Here is an 18,977-nt window from a genome sequence, read left to right on the forward strand (position 1 = left end):
CAGTCCTTGACTGGAGACTCAGGGAAAATCCACTTCTAAATTCACTTGAGTTGTCGGCAAAATTCATTTCCTTATGCTTGTAGTACTGAAGTCCCCATTTCGTTGCTGGCCCTTGGCCAGGAACCTCTCTCAGTTCCCCAGGGCACCCACATTGCTTGTCACCATCTTTAGGCCAGGAGCAATGTGTCATATCTCCCTTATGCTTTGGATCATTTTGGCTTTCTCTTCTGCCACCAGTAGAGAAAATTCTGCCTTAATCATGTCATTGGGACCACCTGGATAGTCTCCTTTTTCATGATATGAGTGAACTAATGTCCTCAGTTACATTTGCAAAATCCCTTTTTATCATGTAAGGTAATTAACCACAGGTGTGGTATCTCCTCATACTTACAATCTCAGAGATATTAGGGCAGGAAATTTGGGAGGCTATTTTAGGGTTCTACCTACCACAAGTATCCTCTAAAATTTTACTTTATAATCAATTTCATAGATAGTTTGCAGACTTGTTATTTACATAAAAATTAATCTGACAAAAAAGTTGGGTCTTAATAAATTTTGAATTTGAGAGAATACATACATTAATCTTTAATATATAGACTGCTAAAGTAATAAGCTTCAAAAACAGCTAAATAGCAAGTATTAGAAGGAAGTAAATAAGTGAAACCTAATTTCATCTTCCCAGAGTTTTCACTAATTCCTTTGAAGAGATGTGACCAAATCAAAAGGAGCTTTTTAAAAAAAAGCATCTAAAATTATATCAATTATTTAGATTTTATACTTCTCCTTTCAAAAATCCTATTTCATCATATGCTGTCCTTAGCAACATATGTTGCTAGCAACATGTCCAGCAACTTCTGAAGTCAAAAAAAAAAAAAACAAAAAAAACTTAATTTTGGCTTTTTTAAATTTAAAAGTATGTTATTAACAAGGAATTGATGAGTTACCATATTGCTTTCAATAGCAAAAACTTCATTTTTGTGGTATTCATGGAAAACGCCCCTTTTCTAATATATTTCTTTAAATAAGTTTCCCTTGAGTTATTTTTTGTTGTTACCTAAAGGATGTTTTCAGAGTTTTTATAAACATGCTGATGTTCTCAAATAATAAAATCCCAGTGCTAGAAGAGATTTGTATATTCATCTAGTCTAATAATACCCTCATTATACAAAATGAAGAAAGAGCTCAACTCCAGAGGGGTTTGCCCCCTGTCATGCAGTTAATGACAGGATCCAAGGTGAGGGTCTAGGTGCTCTATTGGCCTACACGGTGATTTGTATCGTATTAAGCTATGGTGTGTGGCATATATGTTATGCCACCTGTACACAGAGATGCACTTATGTGTAAATGCAACCACACGGGCACGGCCAGTATGCAGAGACATGTTGGGTTAAAGGGCAAAATAGTGAAGTGAAAATGGAAACAGTTTAAAAATAGTTCACAACTGCCCTACAGATTTTATTTTTAACTTGTTAATGGTACTTTGCTAATTCAAGCAATGTTTTGTTGTTTTTGATCATCCAAGCTTAACCCCGTTGAAGGGTTTTCATAGACCAAGAGTTACAATTACAGATTCTTACAGGGGGCAGATAGACAATGTAAATGAGAGAAGCAGGCCATGTGGAATGAGGGTGACCTGGAGAGCACATGGTCTGTCCAAAGGGATCAACCCACACTCTGTTCCAGCCGGTGGTTGCCATGTGGGAATGTAAGCGCATGCCCCATTCTTCTCATGTTCCAAGAAGAAACAGAAATAGGAATTTTTATATGATATCTTCCAGTTTTTACACATTGAAAATAAATTCAATTTTAGAAAGACAGATGGTGTGGACCAAACAAAACAAGCTAACGGCCCCTAGTTTGACATTTTCGAACTAGACTCTCCCAGGGACTTATTTCTGCACATGAACTTTATGTAAAGAGGAGAGTTTTTCTGAAAATTCTTCAGAAGGTAAACTAAATGTGCCTGTTAATCAAAGGACAAGTTGAAAACCAATATGTGTTTTCCATTGTCAGGAAATTGGATTACACAATAAAAATAATCTATACCCATCAAAACCTCCAGTTAGGTCAGCTAGATTTGGCTTCAAAAGCAGCTAGCCAAAATCTGTGCAGTCTTCTCTGTCTTCTTCTTCCTCTTGGTTTCCGTTTTTACTTCTTGCAGTAAGGTATGGATTCCCAACGGCTCAAGAAATGGAGAGGAGACATGGAATGAATTCTTAAGGGAAGAAATAACCTTATTTCCCCTCCACTTCAATTTTATGCCTATGATAAGAGCCTTTGGTGAACAATGAAAAGAGTCTTCTCATGTTCAGGAGAGTAGACCATTTCTGTAATTTTATTTTAACTCTTTGTCACCTTCTGAATTCCTGGTCAGGTCTTATTTCCTTGAGAATAGAACATTTTCTATAACTCACTTAAGTTTTTGGTTATTTACCACTATCATCTCTATATTAACTAACCAGTAGGAAATAGAGAAAAGAATCATTGTTTTCATAAGGCCACGTTTAAATAACCATTTTATAACACACACGCAAATAACCCCCTTATAGGAAGGTCTTGTTTTAACCTGGAAATCAAGAAGAATAAGGGTAATAAGGAATGTGTTTGTGTGACAATTTGTTTTTCTTTGTTTAACTTCTAATAATTATCTGTTATTTATAATTACCTGCTAATTAACTATAGTTGTCTAATTAGTTATAATTACAATTAAAAATTATATAATAAGACTGCAACTTAGGCCTACTCATCTTTCATGACTGTATTGTATATTAGTTGTAAAATATGTAATACATATTTTGTGTCTAAGAATACAGATTTTTTAATACTCTAATAGTCAAATTTTGATTATGGTAAGAATTATTTTTAAAATTGTGATGTAATTGCGGTATAACATTGTGTAAGTTTAAGGTATACAGTGGACATATAACACTGTGTAAATTTAAGGTGTACAAAGTGTTGATTTGATATACTTAGGGGCGCCTGGGTGGCTCAGTCAGTTGAGCGTCATGACTTTGGCTCAGATCATGATCTCATGTCTCAGCTCGTGAGTTTGAACCCCGCGTTGGCTCTATGCTCAGAGCCTGGAGCCAGCTTCGGATTCTATGTCTCCCTCTCTCTGTCCCTCCCCTGCTCATGGTCTGTCTCTCTATAAAAAAATAAACATTGAAATAAAAAAAATTTTTTTGATACATTTATAAATTGCTATAGGATTATCACCATAGGATCAGCTAACTTCTCTGTCATGTCACATAATTATCATTTTTATGGTGAGAACTGTTAAGATCTAGTGTCTCAGAAACTTTGAGATTTACAATACAGTTTTATCTGTGATCACTATGCTGTGCATTAGATCTCCAGAACCTCTTTTTCTTATACTTGCACGTTTGTACTCTTGAACAACACATCACTACTTCCCCCTCCATCCAGTCCCTGGTAATCATTGTTCTACTCTCTGTTTTTACATGTTTGGCTTTTTTATTTTTATTTATTTTATTTTATTTTATTTTATTTTATTTTATTTTATTTTATTTTATTTTATTTTATTTTATTTTATTTTATTTTATTTTTTAAGTTTGAGAGACAGAGCACAAACGGGGTAGGGGCAGAGAGAGTGGGGAGAGAGAGAATCCCAATCTCTGCACTAACAGTGCAGAGCCTGATGTGCAGAGCCTGATGTGCAGAGCCTGATGTGGGGCTCGAACTCCTGGAACCATGAGATCATGACCTGAGGTGAATCCAAGGGTCTGATGCTGAGCTACTCAGGTGCCCCAAGTTTGGCTTTTTTAGGTGCCATATAAGTGATAGCAGAAAGTTTTTGTCTTTTTCTGTCGGAATTATCCCATTTAGCATAATGCCCTCAAGGTCCATCAGTGTTGTTGCAAATGGCAGGATTTCCTTTTTTCTTATGACTGAATAATATTCCACAGTGTGTGTGTGTGTGTGTGTGTGTGTGTGTGTGTGTGTGCGCGCAGCGCGCACGCGCATATCTTTTTTACCTATTCATTTGTTGTAGACACTTGGGTTGTTTCAATATCTTAGCTATTGTGAATAATGCTCCAGTAAAAATGGGAGTGCGTATATCTCTTCAATATCCTGTTTTCATTTCCTTTGGATAAATACCCAGAACTCAGATTGCTACATCATATGATTGTTCTATTTTTAATTTTTTGAGAACCTCCATACTGTTTTAAACCAGTTTACATTCCCACCAACTGTATACAGGATTCCCTTATCTCCACATCTCATCAATACTTGTTATCTCTTCTCTTCTTAATGATAGCCATTCTAACAGTTGTGAAATGCTATCTCATTGTGGTTTTGATTTGCATTTCCCTGAGGATTAGAATTATTGAACATTTTTTTGTATACCTGGTAGTCCTGTCTCCTTCGGGAAAATACCTATTTGGTTCCTGTGCCCATTTTTTATTCAGATTGTTTGGGGTTTTGTTATTAAACTATAGGAGTTCTTTTATGTATTTTAGATATTAACCTCCTATCTGACATATAATTTGCAAATATCTTCTCCCATTTTGCAGGTTTCCTTTTTGTTTTGTTGATCTTTTATTTTGCTATGCAGAAATTTTTTAATTTGATGTCGTCCCACTTGTTGATTTTTGCTTTTGTTGCTGTGCCTTTGGTGTCATATTAAAAAAAATCATGGCCCAGGCCAATATCGGTGTTTTCTTCTGGAGGTTTATTGTATTAGGTCTTACGTTTAAGTCTTTGATCCATTTTTAATTAATTCTGGTGAGTGATGGAAGATAGGAGTCCAATTTCATTTTTCTGCATGTGGTTATCCAGTTTTCTTAATACCATTTGTTGAAGAGACTGTCTTTCCCCATGAAGTGTTCTTGGCTCCCTTGTCAAATATTAGTTGACTGTATATGCAAGGATTTATTTCTGGGCTCTCTATTCTGTTCCATTGGCCTATATGCCTGTACCATACTGTTTTAATCACTTAGCTTCGTAGTATAGTTTGAAAGCAGGAAGTGTGATGCCTTAGGCTTTGTTCTTTCTTGAGTCTTGCATGCTTCCATACAAATTTTGGGATTGTTTTATCTGTTTCTGTAAAACATGCCATTGGGCTATTGATAAGGATTTCACTGACTCTATAAATGACTTTAGGTAGTGTGGATATTTTAACAGACAGTTATCAGTATATTCTTCTAATCCATGAGCATGAGGTATCTTTCCATTTGTTTGTGTCTTCTTCAGTTTCTTTCATCAAGGTTGTATAGTTTTCATAACACAGGCATACCTCAGAGATATTACGGGTTTGGTTCCAAACCACCACAAGAAAGTGAGTATCACAATAAAGTGAGTATCACAATAAAATGAATTTTTTTAGTTTTCCAGAGCACATAAAATTTCTGTTTACACCCTATTGTAGCCTGTTAAGCATGCAATAGCATTATGTCTTAAAAAACAATGTACATACCTTAATTTAAGAATACTTTATTACTAAAAAATGCTTACCATTATCTGAGTCTTCAGTGAGTCATAATCACTAATTACATATTACCATAAAAAATATAATAATAATAAAAAGTTTGAAATATTGCAGAAATTACCAAAATGTGACACAGAGACACAAAGTAAGCAACTGCTACTAGGAAAAAATAGCACCAGTAGACTTGATCAATGCAGGGTTGCTATAGGCCTTCAATTTGTTTAAAAATATATATATATAAATAAAATAAATGCAATTATCTGCAAAGTGCAGTAAAGTGGAGCACAATAAAATGAGGGTACAGCTGTACAAATCTTTCACCTTCTTGGTTAAATTTATTCCCAGGTATTTTTTTTTTTAATGCCACTGTGAACCAGGATAGTTTTCTTTATTTCTTTTTCAGATGTTTCACTGTTAGTGTATACCAACACAACTGATTTCTATATGTTGATTTTATATCCTGCAACTATACCAAATTGGTTGATTAATTCCAACAGTTTTTTGGTTGAGTCTTTAGGATTTTCTTTTTTTTTTTTTCCAATATATGAGTTTATTGTCAAATTGGTTTCCATACAACACCCAGTGCTCATCCCAAAAGGTGCCCTCCTCAATACCCATCACCCACCCTCCCCCCCCCACCCCCCTTCAACCCTCAGTTTGTTCTCAGTTTTTAAGAGGCACTTATGCTTTGGCTCTCTTCCACTCTAACCTCTTTTTTTTTTCTTCCCCTCCCCCATGGGTTTCTATTAAGTTTCTCAGGATCCACATAAGAGTGAAACCATATGGTATCTGTCTTTCTCTGCATGGCTTATTTCACTTAGCATAACACTCTCCAGTTCCATCCATGTTGCTACAAAGGGCCATATTTCATTCTTATTGCCACGTAGTACTCCATTGTGTAAATAAACCACAATTTCTTTATCCATTCATCAGTTGATGGACATTTAGGCTTTTCTATATATATATATATATATATATATATATATATATATATATATATATGTATATGTATATGTATGTATATGTATATGTATATATATACGTATATATATATGTATATATATACGTGTGTATATGTATATATACACACGTATATATATATAGAAAACCATATCATCTGCAAATATGACAGTTTTACTTATTCCTTTCTGATTCAGGTGCCTTTTATTTCTTTATCTTGCCTAATTGATCTAACTAGGCCTTTCAGTATTATGTTGAGTAAGTGTGGTAAGAGTAGGCACCCTGATCCTAGAGGATCAGGGCATCCTGATCCTCAGTTTTTTGTCATTGAGTATGATGTTAGCTGTGGATTTTTCCTATATGGCCTTTTTTTTTTTAACTAAGATATCTTTTTGTGTTTATTTATTTTAAGAGAGAGAGCAGGGGAGGGGCAGAGAGAGAGAGAATTCCAAGAAGGCTCCATGCTGTCAGTGCAGAGCCCAACATAGGGCTCAATCTCACAAACTGTGAGAGCGTGACCTGAATCAAAATCAGGAGTCATACACTTAACCGAGAGAGCCACCCATACATACCCTTATGTATGGCCTTTAGTATGTAGAGTTGTATCCTAGCTGTACCCAGTCTACTGGGGGTTTTTATCATTAAAATATGTTGTATTTTGTCACATGCTTTTGATTTTTATGTTTTATCTTTTATTTTTATCTTTTTATCTTTTGTTAATATGGTATATCACATTTACTGATTTGCATATGTTGAACCATCCTTTCATCCCAAGGGTAAATCCTGCTTGGTCATGGTGTATAATACTTTCAATGTGTTTTAGATTCCATTTGCTAATATTTTTTTAAGAATTTTTGCATCTATATTCATCAGGGGTATTGGTCTGTAGTTTCTTGTTTGTTCTTGTCTGGCTTTGGTATCAGGGTAATGCTGGGTTTGTAAAATGAGTTTTGAAATGTTGTGTCCCTTCAGTTTTTCGGAAGAATTTGAGAAAGATTGGCATTAATTCTTCTTTAAATATTTGATAGAATTCATTAGTGAAACCAGCTTATCCTGAGGTTTTCTATGTTGGGAGATTGTTGATTTCTGATTCAATCTTCTTACTCACTGGTCTATTCAGATTTTCTATTTCTTCCTGTTTCGGTCTTGGAAGGTTGTTTCTCAGCATTTATCCATTTCTTCTAGCTTATCCGATTTATTGGCATGTAATTGTTCATACTAGTGTTTTATGATCCTGTGTATTTCTGTAGTATCAATTGTAATGTCTCCTCTTTCATTTCTGACTTTGAGTATTCTCTTCTTTTTTCATGGTTTGTGTAGCTAGAGGTTTGCCAATTTTGTTTTATCTTTTTGAAAACAGCTCTTAGTTTCACTGTTTTTTTTTTCATTATTGTTTTTCTGCTCTCTATTTCTGCTCTGATTTTTCTTTCTTTCCTTCTGCTGACTTTGGGTTTCCTTGAGGTGTAAAGTTAGGCTGTTTATTTGAGTTGTTTTCTTAACATATACATTTACTACTATAAAGTTCCCTCTTAAAACTACTTCAGCATCCCATAAGTTTTGGTATGTTGTATTTTCATTTTCCTTTGTTTGAGTATCTTTTTTTTAGGTTTCCCTTTTGATTTCTTTTTTGACCCCTTGGTTGTTCAGAGATATGTTGTTTAATTTCCACACATTTGTAGATTTTCCAGTTTTCCTTTTGTTGATTTCTAGTTTCATACCATTATGGTCTGAAAATATACTTGTTATTATTTCCATCTTCTTAAATTTGCCATGAGACTTTTTCTGTGTATTGTCATATGGTCTGCATCAGAGAATGTTTTATGTGCACTTGAGAAAAACATGTATTTGCTGCTATCAGATGGAATGTTCTATAAATGTCTGTTAGACCTATTTGGTCTAATATATGGGTCAAGTCCAACATTTCCTTGTGCTTGTTCTGTCTGGGTGATCTATCCATTGAAGAAAGTATGGTATTGAGGTCCTCTGCTTTATTTTTGTGTTGTCTGTTTTCTCCCTTCAAATCTGTCAATATTTGTTAATGTATTTAGATGCTCAGATGTTGGGTACATATGAATATATAGTTGTTATATCCTCTTGAAGCATTGGCCCCTTTATCATTATGTAATGACCTTCTTTGTCACTTGTGACCATTTTTGGCTTTTAAAATCTGTTTAGTCTGGTAAAAGCATAGCTACCCCTACTCTCTTTTGGTTTCCACTTGGACTAAATGGCTTTTTCCAGCCCTTCACTTTGAGCCAGTTTGTGTTCTTAAAACTGAAGTGAGCCTTCTGTACGCAGTATAGAGTTGGATTTCATTTCTTTCTTTTTTTTTTTTATGAAATTTATTGTCAAATTGGTTTCCATACAACACCCAGTGCTAATCCCAACAGGTGCCCTCCTCAATACCCATCACCCACCCACCCCTCCCACTCCCCATCAACTCCCCATCAACCCTGAGTTTGTTCTCAGTTTTTAGGAGTCTCTTATGTTTTGGCTCCCTCCCTCTCTAGCCATGTTTTTTCTTCTCCTCCCCCATGGTCTTCTGTTAAGTATCTCAGGATCCACATAAGAGTGAAACCATATGGTATCTGTCCTTCTCTGTATGACTTATTTCACTTAGCATCACACTCTCCAGTTCCATCCATGTTGCTACAAAAGGCCATATTTCATTCTTTCTCATTGCCACGTAGTATTCCATTGTGTATATAAACCACAATTTCTTTATCCATTCATCAGTTGATGGACATACAGGCTCTTTCCATAACTTGGCTGTTGTTGAGAGTGCTGCTATAAACATTGGGGTACAAGTGCCCCTATGCATCAGTACTCCTGTACCCCTTGGGTAAATTCCTATCAGTTCTATTGCTGGGTCATAGGGTAGGTCTATTTTTAATTTTTTGAGGAACCTCCACACTGTTTTTCAGAGTGGCTGCACCAGTTTGCATTCCCACCAACAGTGCAAGAGGGTTCCCATTTCTCCACATCCTCTCCAGCATCTATGGTCTCCTGATTTGTTCATTTTAGCCACTCTGACTGGTGTGAGGTGATATCTGAGTATGGTTTTGATTTGTATTTCCCTGATGAGGAGCGACGTTGAGCATCCTTTCATGTGCCTGTTGGCCATCTGGATGTCTTCTCTAGAGAAGTGTCTATTCATGTTTTCTGCCCATTTCTTCACTGGATTATTTTTCAGGTGTGGAGTTTGGTGAGCTCTTTATAGATTTCAGATACTAGCCCTTTGTCCAATATGTCATTTGCAAATATCTTTTCCCATTCCGTTGGTTGCCTTTTAGTTTTGTTGATTGTTTCCTCTGCTGTACAGAAGCTTTTTATCTTCATGAGGTCCCAGTAGTTCATTTTTGCTTTTAATTCCTTTCATTTCTATATCTAGTTCCTGTGTGCCTTTTGATTGGTGAATTCAATTTGTTAACATTCAGAATTATTCTTGATATGTAAAGACTTACTAATGCCATCTTCTTAATGGCTTTGTGGGTGTTTTGTATTTCCACTGATTCTCTTTTCCTCTGTTTCTGCCTACCTTTAAGACTCGTGATTTTCCATGGTATCAGTCTGTTTCCCCTTTAATTTTTGTGAATCTGTTCTTGCTTCTTGATACCATGAAGCTTACGTAAAACATCTTACAGATAAAGCAGCCCATTTTAAGCTGATAGCAACTTAACTTCAGTTGCGTGTAAAAGCTTTACCTTTTTAATTTTTCCCCCTTTTTTTATATGCTTGATGTCATTATTTAACTCTTTTTATATTTCGTATTCATTAACAAATTATAGTAGCTATAATTATTTTTCATACTCTTCTTCTTTAACCTTTGTATTACAGTTAGGTGGTTAACACACCCATTACAGAATTAGAATTTTCTATGTCTAACTGTGTATTTACCTTTACTCGGTGTGTTGTATACTTTCATATGTTTTTGTGTCATTATTAGTGTCTTTTCATTTCAGCTAGAATTCTTTTCAACATTTCTTGCAAAGCAAGTCTAGAGGTAATGAACTCCCTCAGAATTCTCCAGTGAATTGTTAGTCCAGGAAAGTCTTTATTTCTGCTTTGCATCTGAAGGATAACTTTGCCAGATAAGAGTATTCTTGGCTAGCAGTTTTTTCTTTCAGTACTTCAAATATGTCATCTCACTCCTGGCCTATACAGTTTCTGCTGAGAAATCACTAATATAGCCTCATGGAATTCTTTTGTAGGTTACAATCTTTTTTTTCCTGGGTACTTTTAGGATTCTGTTTTTATCTTTGAGTTTTGACACTTTCATTATACGATGTGTTGGAGAAGGTCTTTTGCATTGAGTATTGAGTTAATAGGGTTATCTATTAGCTTCATGAATATAGATGTCCAAGCTTCTCCCCAAGTTTGGGAAGTTCTCACCTATTATTTCTTTGAATAAACTTTCTGCCCTCTTCTCCCTCTCTTCTCTGAAACTCTAATTATTATATTTGTTCTTTGATGGAAAACCATAGACCTGATAGGCTTTCATCACTCTTTTTGACTCTTTTTCCTTTGTTCTGCTCTAATGGGTTAATTCAAAATTTCTAGATCACTTATTTGATCTTCTGTTTGCTTCACTCTGCCACACATGCTGTCTATTGCTTTTTATTATTATTATTATTATTTAATTTCAGCCATTGAAATCTTAAGCTCCAGAATTTCAGTTTGGTTCTTTCCTAAATTATTTCTTCTCTTTGATAAATATTTCATTTTGTTTGTGTGTTATTTCCTAATTTCATTGAACAGCCCGTCTGAATTTTCTTATTGATCATTGAATTTGTTCAAAAGAACTACTTTGAATCTTTTATCAGCTAGTTTGCAAAATTCTGTGCTTTTGGTTGTTGGAGAATTACTATTTGTGATCACATTGTTTCGATTTTTCATGTTCCTTGTAGTTTTGCATTTCCACTTTTGCATTTGAAGTAACAGACGCATTTTTAAATCTTTACTAGTTGTCTTCAGATGGGGTAATATAACAGCACCAACTGTTATATTTGTTAGTGCTGTTACATTTGGGTTTTCTCCACCTTTTAGATTTTCCAGAAAATAGTGCTCAAGTTTGTGGTTTCTCCCTTACCCACAGGTCCTACTGTTTTTCTGATAACAGTCCATTTACTGAACTTGCTCTCACCACTGCATTTGGGAGTGAGCACCAGGAGCCAGCTGCAGTGTGAGGGGAGATGGGGGTTTAGCACTCAGAGCATTAGAGTGCCTATGGTATGGGGATCCTCAAGTAAAGTATTCCCAGAGGCTCATGGGCAGACTTCCTGCTGAAGTCCTGAGCATAGTCAGCAGGAACTGTGTACCTTTAATGCCCTTTGATATTCTTATCTGTCCCTTTCCTGCTCTGCTCCCACCTCCAGTTTTGGAGGTCCTGCCTCAGTACTCTGGGTGCGCTAGAGAGAAACGGGTTTCCCGTGCCATGTCCTGCACAACTCACATAGCCAGGTACTCATTGACTGCTCTCCTTTTCTCTTGTGGGTGAGGTCACCACTGCTGGATAATTTATTCCCATGGAGTGTTGCCTTGGCAGGGTAGTTCCGGAAGAGGGAGTGGCACTGGGAAAATTCCTCTTAAGGTTTCCACTGTGACCAAACTTTTTTGTTTGTTTGTTTTTTGTTTCAATGGCATAATGGAATATGTCCCCGGAAAGGCTGGACTTTTGCAATATCTCTCTTGTCCACGGGTATCTTCCTAGGTCGGTACTCTGCAGATTTTTTTTCCCCACATGGCAAGAGTGGTTGGGGCAAATGTACTGGTTCTGTAGCCCATACTAAAGTTTGTCCATCTACTACCAGATGTACAGGTGGTTGAGACAACTCCCAGGTCCCCTGGCATATGGTGCTGAATCCCACATTTTCCACAAAGGCACTTCAGTTTGTGGATGGATATCTAATCCATAGCTTAAATGCAGGGACCAAAAGGGGCACCCGGGTGGCTCAGTCAGTTGAGCTTCTGACTTTGGCTCAGGTCATGATCTCACAGCTTGTGGGTTTGAGCCCCGGATCGGGCTCTGTGCTGACAGCTCAGAGCCTAGAGCTGTTCTGGATTCTGTGTATCCCCTCTCTCTGCCCCTTCCCCACTCACACTCTGTCTCTCTCTCAAAAATAAATAATAAAACATTAAAAGTGGGGAAGGGACAGAAAGACACAATGTCTTTTGCTGCCATGATGGTGACATCATTCCTCCAGGTTTTTTTAATGTTTATTTATTTATTTTGAGAGAGAGAAATAGAAAGTGATGACCAGTGGGAGGGGCAAAGAGAGAGGGGAGACAGAATCCCAAGCAGGCTTCACAACTGTGAGCACAGAGCCTTATGCGGAGCTTGAACCCACGAACCATGAGATCATGACCTGAGCCGAAACCAAGAGTTGGACACTTAACTGACTGAGCCACCCAGGCACCCCATCACTCTTCCAATTTTAAATAAGATAGTCAGGGCAAGCCTCATTCAGAAGGTGACATTTGAACAGACTTGAAGGAGGTAAGGGAGAGGACTGTATGGAAGGAAGTGGAATATATGGAAGAAGAACATTCCAGACAGAAGGTACAGGCAGTATAAAGGCTCCTATGTGAAAACACATCTGGATGCAAAGAGGACAGTGTGGTTAGCTAGGCCAGAGTGATCAAAAATGAGAGAAGTGAAGGGGAATAGGTAGGGTAGATTGTGAAGGGCTGTACAAGCTATGATATGAGGACTTTGGCTCTTATCCTGATTGAACTTGGAAGCCTTCACGGATTTGAGCAGAAAAATGAAATGATAGCTTACGTTTTGTAAGTATCACTACTTATCAAAAAGAGATCATAGGGTACCTGGGTGGCTCAGTCGGTTAAGCATCCAACTCTTTATTTCAGCTCAGGTCATGATACCAGGGTTTGTGAGTTTAAGCCCCACATCAGGCTCCATGCTGGCAGTTCAGAGCCTGCTTGGAATTCCCTCCCTCTGCCTCTCCCCCGCTTATGCGCTCGCTCTCTCTCTCAATAAGTAAAAAAACAAAAACAAACAATGAAGAGCAAAGGGAGAATCAGGGACACCAGTTACATTAGCTGCTGCAGTACCCCATGGTAAGAAGACAATTACTCTGACAAGAGTGAAGAACTGAAGAAAGCTGTTGGATTTGGGATATATTTTGAAGATACAGCCAATAAGCTCTCCTGATGTGGGACTAAGAGAAAGAGAAGAGTCAAGATTGACTCTCTGGTTTTTTCCCCAAGCTACAAAAGGACAGAATTGCCATCAACCGAGATGGAGAAGGCTGAGGATAGAGCAGGTTTCGGGAGTACAATCAGTAGTTCAGTTTTGGATGTGTTAGATTTGAGGTGTCCTTAGACATCCAGGTCCAAGTGCCAAGTGACAGTTGGTGTCTGAGTTTGGATAATAAGAGAAAGGACCGAACTTGAAATGGAAGTTTAAGAGTCACTGGTGAAGATACAAAGTCGTGGACCTGGATGAGCTCACCAAGGGAGCCAGCCAGGGACTGAGCTGTGGTACAAAGGTGAGAGATACTTAGCTGCAGATAATGTTCGGTTAAAGCTAGCACACCTTGTTTGTTCTTCGTTACTTTTTATACTGTTTTCTAATTTTTTATCATACCAAATTCATCTAATTTAGAAAGTGTCTGGGAAAGAGGACAAAAGGATGATTTGTAGCAAATCTGATTAATTCTTATGGGAAGATTACGTTCCTGAGTCTGACTTTTCTGTTTTGTTATATCATTGTCACTTGGAATTAGATTTTCCCTGTTATTAAAAAAAGAAGAAAGGAAATATTTGTTCTATCTCAACATCTTCTTAAAGTACTGAGATAATAATGTACTCAAGTCGATAGGTATTGAGAACTGTCAAAGAGAACTTGTACTCATATCTAGACTCTTCTCTGTTCCACCCCACCTTCTTTCCCACCAGATAGAAATGACATCATGGAGCAAAGCCTCCATCTTCCATAGGAATTAAGCAGTAAGACTGGCCATATTTATGGTTTCTTTAATAATTAGGATCTCAGATATCATCTAATAAAACTGGCTTATTTTGAAATTAGGAGAAATTGAGACCTACAAAGGTTCAATGACTTGCCAAAATCAGTTTCTTTTTTTGTTTTTTTTTTGTTTTTTGTTTGTTTTTAATGTTAGTTTTGACAGAGAAGGAGACAGTGCAAGTGGGGTAGGGGCAGAGAGAGAGTGAGACACAGAATTCAAAACAGGCTCCCGGCCGTCAGCCCAGAGCCCGACGCAGGACCCAAATCCACAAACCGCGAGATCATGACCAGAGCCAAAGTTGAACGCTTAACCAACTGAGCCACCCAGGTGCCCCTCAAAATCAGTTAATGGCAGAATTAGAAACTCAGATCTCCAATGTGTCACCTACTTACTCAAAACTGGATGTCCAGTTCTGGTAGTAGCAAAAGGTTATGCTAAGAATTAAGCATTCCATGATGATTTTCCTTACCTTTTGTAACTTAGATGGGCTTTTGAAAGATATTATTTAAATATTTACATACATTCCCATAAAAATTTTAAAGGAAACCAGTTTTTTCTCTGGCTGGATAAATTTCCCTGTAGTAAACCACAGGCCTTGTGAGTATCTTCATTGACATTAGAACTGTTGTCAATAGACAGCAACATGCAGAAGATTGAAACTAGACCACTTTCTCACACCATTCACAAAAATAAACTCAAAATGGATAAAGGACCTGAATGTGAGACAGGAAACCATCAAAACCCTAGAGGAGAAAGCAGGAAAAGACCTCTCCGACCTCAGCCATAGCAATTTCTTACTTGACACATCCCCAAAGGCAAGGGAATTAAAAGCAAAAATGAACTACTGGGACCTTATGAAGATAAAAAGCTTCTGCACAGCAAAGGAAACAACCAACAAAACTAAAAGGCAACCAACGGAATGGGAAAAGATATTTGCAAATGACATATCGGACAAAGGGCTAGTATCCAAAATCTATAAAGAGCTCACCAAACTCCACACCCGAAAAACAAATAACCCAGTGAAGAAATGGGCAGAAAACATGAATAGACACTTCTCTAGAGAAGACATCCAGATGGCCAACAGGCACATGAAAAGATGTTCAACGTCGCTCCTCATCAGGGAAATACAAATCAAAACCACACTCAGATATCACCTCACGCCAGTCAGAGTGGCCAAAATGAACAAATCAGGAGACCATAGATGTTGGAGAGGATGTGGAGAAATGGGAACCCTCTTGCACTGTTGGTGGGAATGCAAACTGGTCCAGCCACTCTGGAAAACAGTGTGGAGGTTCCTCAAAAAATTAAAAATAGACCTACCCTATGACCCAGCAATAGCACTACTAGGAATTTACCCAAGGGATACAGGAGTACTGATGCATAGGGGCACTTGTACCCCAATGTTTATAGCAGCACCCTCAACAATAGCCAAACTATGGAAAGAGCCTGTATGTCCATCAACTGATGAATGGATAAAGAAATTGTGGTTTATATACACAATGGAGTACTACATGGCAATGAGAAAGAAAGAAATCTGGCTTTTTGTAGCAACATGGATGGAACTGGAGAGTGTTATGCTAAGTGAAATAAGCCATACAGAGAAAGACAGATACCATATGGTTTCACTCTTATGTGGATCCTGAGAAACTTAACAGAAACCCATGGGGAAGGGGAAGGAAAAAAAAAAAAAAAAGTTAGAGTGGGAGAGAGCCAAAGCATAAGAGACTGTTAAAAACTGAGAACAAACTGAGGGTTGATGGGGGGTGGGAGGGAGGGGTGGGTGGGTGATGGGTATAGAGGAGAGCACCTTTTGGGATGAGCACTGGGTGTTGTATGGAAACCAATTTGACAATAAACTTCATATATTGAAAAAAAAAACTGTTGTCAGTAGGAATACCATACTCATTGATTGTAAACAATTTTTTCAACATTTTTAGATCTCTGAAATTTTGGGTTTAATTTATTCTTTTTTTAGTTTCTCAAGGTGGAAACATAGATTATTGATTTGAAGCATTTCCCAAAATAAGTATGCTTTATCTGCAGCCAGCAAATTTTGATATGTCGTGTTTTAATTTCTAGTTGATTCAAAATATTTGAATTTCCCTGTGACTACCCCTTGGACCAATGGGTTATTTAGAAGTTTGTTAATTTCAAGCTACTTAGAGATTTACCAGGTATCCTTCTCTTACTGACTTTGGCTCAGATGTAACCTCCATCTAGTGTCTACAGCTTCCAGGGGTTATATACTCTGATTTTAGCCCACTGTCAGCTTTTAGCGGTGTATAAAAATTTTGGCTGAATTCATTTTACCCTCATATGGTAGCCTCATCTTCCCATTTTCTGCCATGGGTGAGCCATTACTCACATTCCATCTCTCCTTGGAGGTGCTTGTCTTTCCTTAAATTTTGAGCTACCTGATATGCAAACTCTGTGATAGGGTCAAGAAAAGTTACATTTTTGTAGATTATCCTTTTGGTTGTTGATAATGCACAGGAAATGCTCTTTCCAGCTTTCTGCTTCCTGAGGTGAAGCCAGAAGGCTCAATGCCTGGTATTTTAAGCTACAATTTGGGGAGTGTTTTAGAGTTCAAGCCATAGAGGCAAATGAGAAAGGTTGATGACTTTACACATTAAAATGCATCATAAGGCTTCATCACAGACAGAACTACAGTCACAGTCCCTTGAACTCCATGGAGTAGCCCTATTGTTTTGTTGTAATAAAGTTTTATTTCACTAACTACAATGACATTCTCAACCTGTACAAGAAAACAGGAGTGAGTTTCTGTGCGTATTGTCACTCCTGCCTTCTTTCCTAATTTAAGTTGCTGGCACATACAGCGCCATGTGTGAATGGCTGACAGAGGTCAAGGGGTTAAGGCGTGGGCTTATTTCTTCTTGGAAATAGTACAAGTTGTTGTTTAGTTGTAGAGTAGTACATCTATATAAGAAGCCCAGCCTCAGCTCAACTCCTACTGAATTATGTGATGATGGAACAGTCTGTAATTAGGTACTTCATTCCAGCCTAATGATTGTTGAATGAACAGCATCTAATTGGTATTTGATAAAGCTGTGTGACTGTAGACATCAGTATGAAGACATCGTTTTTATTATTTTTCATTGCAGAATAATTTGGCTAATTTAAAGCTTAAACCTTCAGTGGGAGAAGCTAGTTCATGGAAATGATTGTGAGATGATTGCTTTACAAACTTCGGCTATTTAATTGTGGTCAGCATAATCGGATTTTTTAGTTACTCATTTAACTTTATTTGTTGCTCTTCTTTTTCAGAAAATACTTCCAGGAGGAAATACGTCATTTGATGTAGTTTTTCTTGCAAGAGTAGTGGGAAATGTAGAAAATACTTTATTTATTAACACATCCAATCATGGGGTATTTACTTATCAGGTAAGAACCAGGATTAAATCTTTTCTTTATTTTATAAAATATCGTTCTTATCTCCAACCTATCCTGTGACTCTCTTTAAAAACTCAGGGATAATAGGAAATGTGAGAGTTTAGACTGAGAGCATTTTTATTCACTGCTCTGTCTGTGACTAGCCCCTATCAAATCAGACTGAACAAATGATCTTTTAAAGCTATAGCTGAAGTTTTAATGTAAGATTGTTGGCAAAAGAATAGTAAAAAATATTTTATAATAATTTTTTTAATTTTTATTTTGCACATTTATGAAGCATACTTGATAATAGTTTCAAAATTAAAACATGCATGCTCCCTTTTCTTTAGTGAATAGATTGCTTAAAATTTGTTCTTACTTTCTCTGTGTAATGTTTAGGTTATTAGAGATTGTTAATGTCTTATGAGTCAAGATTTTTATAATCAAGGTTATCAAGATTGTTAAGAAGAATTGCTTCTGTGCCACTATACTACGTACTTTACAAACATTTCTGCATGTGTTATAGATACTGTTAGTCTCATTCGTTTAGATAAGGAAGGTGAAGCTTAGAAAGGTTAAGTAGTTTGTTCAAATTATGCTACTAATAGATTATTAAGCAGGGATTCAAACCCATGCCTTTATAACTACAAAGACCATCCTATTAACCACTGTGTTATACTGTGCATAGAACACAGTGTTTTAACTCCTTACTTAGATAATGTCTTACTTTACAGTTTTTATGATTTTGTTTTTGAACATTTCTTTTCTAGGACCCAGAACATACCACATATCTTGAGAATTCGTGTCAGTAAACCAATTAGTTAGGCACTTGTATTTATATACAGTGAATATGTCTTTAACAGTTGTTTAGTAGGCAACCTGTGTAGATGAATAACTTAGAAGTGCTATATAGATGATGCTCATTTAACATACACCTGTTGAGTAAATGAAGACTGTCATAAGAATATTACTACCATTGCCCTCTAGGGGCAGCCTAACCGACTTAGGTGGATGTGGCCAAGCTGCACTACTTGAGGGTTGTAATCGGTTTGTTTCTCAAGCAGAGCCTCAGTGGCCAGCTGCTTTTCTTCACCTCTCCACATCTAGTCTTTCACAAAGTCTGCCTCCTAAATATATCTTGAGTCTAACTCTCTCCTCCACACTGCCACTGCTCTCTTCTAAGCCACCAT

General features: G+C 37.0%; 1 protein-coding gene across 1 annotated transcript in view; it reads left to right on the forward strand.

The window, feature by feature from the left end:
- The window catches only part of TMEM131 (transmembrane protein 131), a 234,990-nt gene that overhangs the window by 132,337 nt on the left and 83,676 nt on the right, over positions 1-18,977 (forward strand). The window contains exon 6 of the mRNA XM_053890619.1: positions 17,683-17,799. Within this exon, the coding sequence (XP_053746594.1) occupies positions 17,683-17,799 (117 nt within the window). The remainder of the gene's footprint in view (positions 1-17,682; positions 17,800-18,977) is intronic.

Source organism: Panthera pardus, unplaced genomic scaffold, assembly GCF_024362965.1.
Source record: "Panthera pardus isolate Hobbes unplaced genomic scaffold, ASM2436296v1 HiC_scaffold_25, whole genome shotgun sequence".
Taxonomy (NCBI): Eukaryota; Metazoa; Chordata; class Mammalia; order Carnivora; family Felidae; genus Panthera; species Panthera pardus.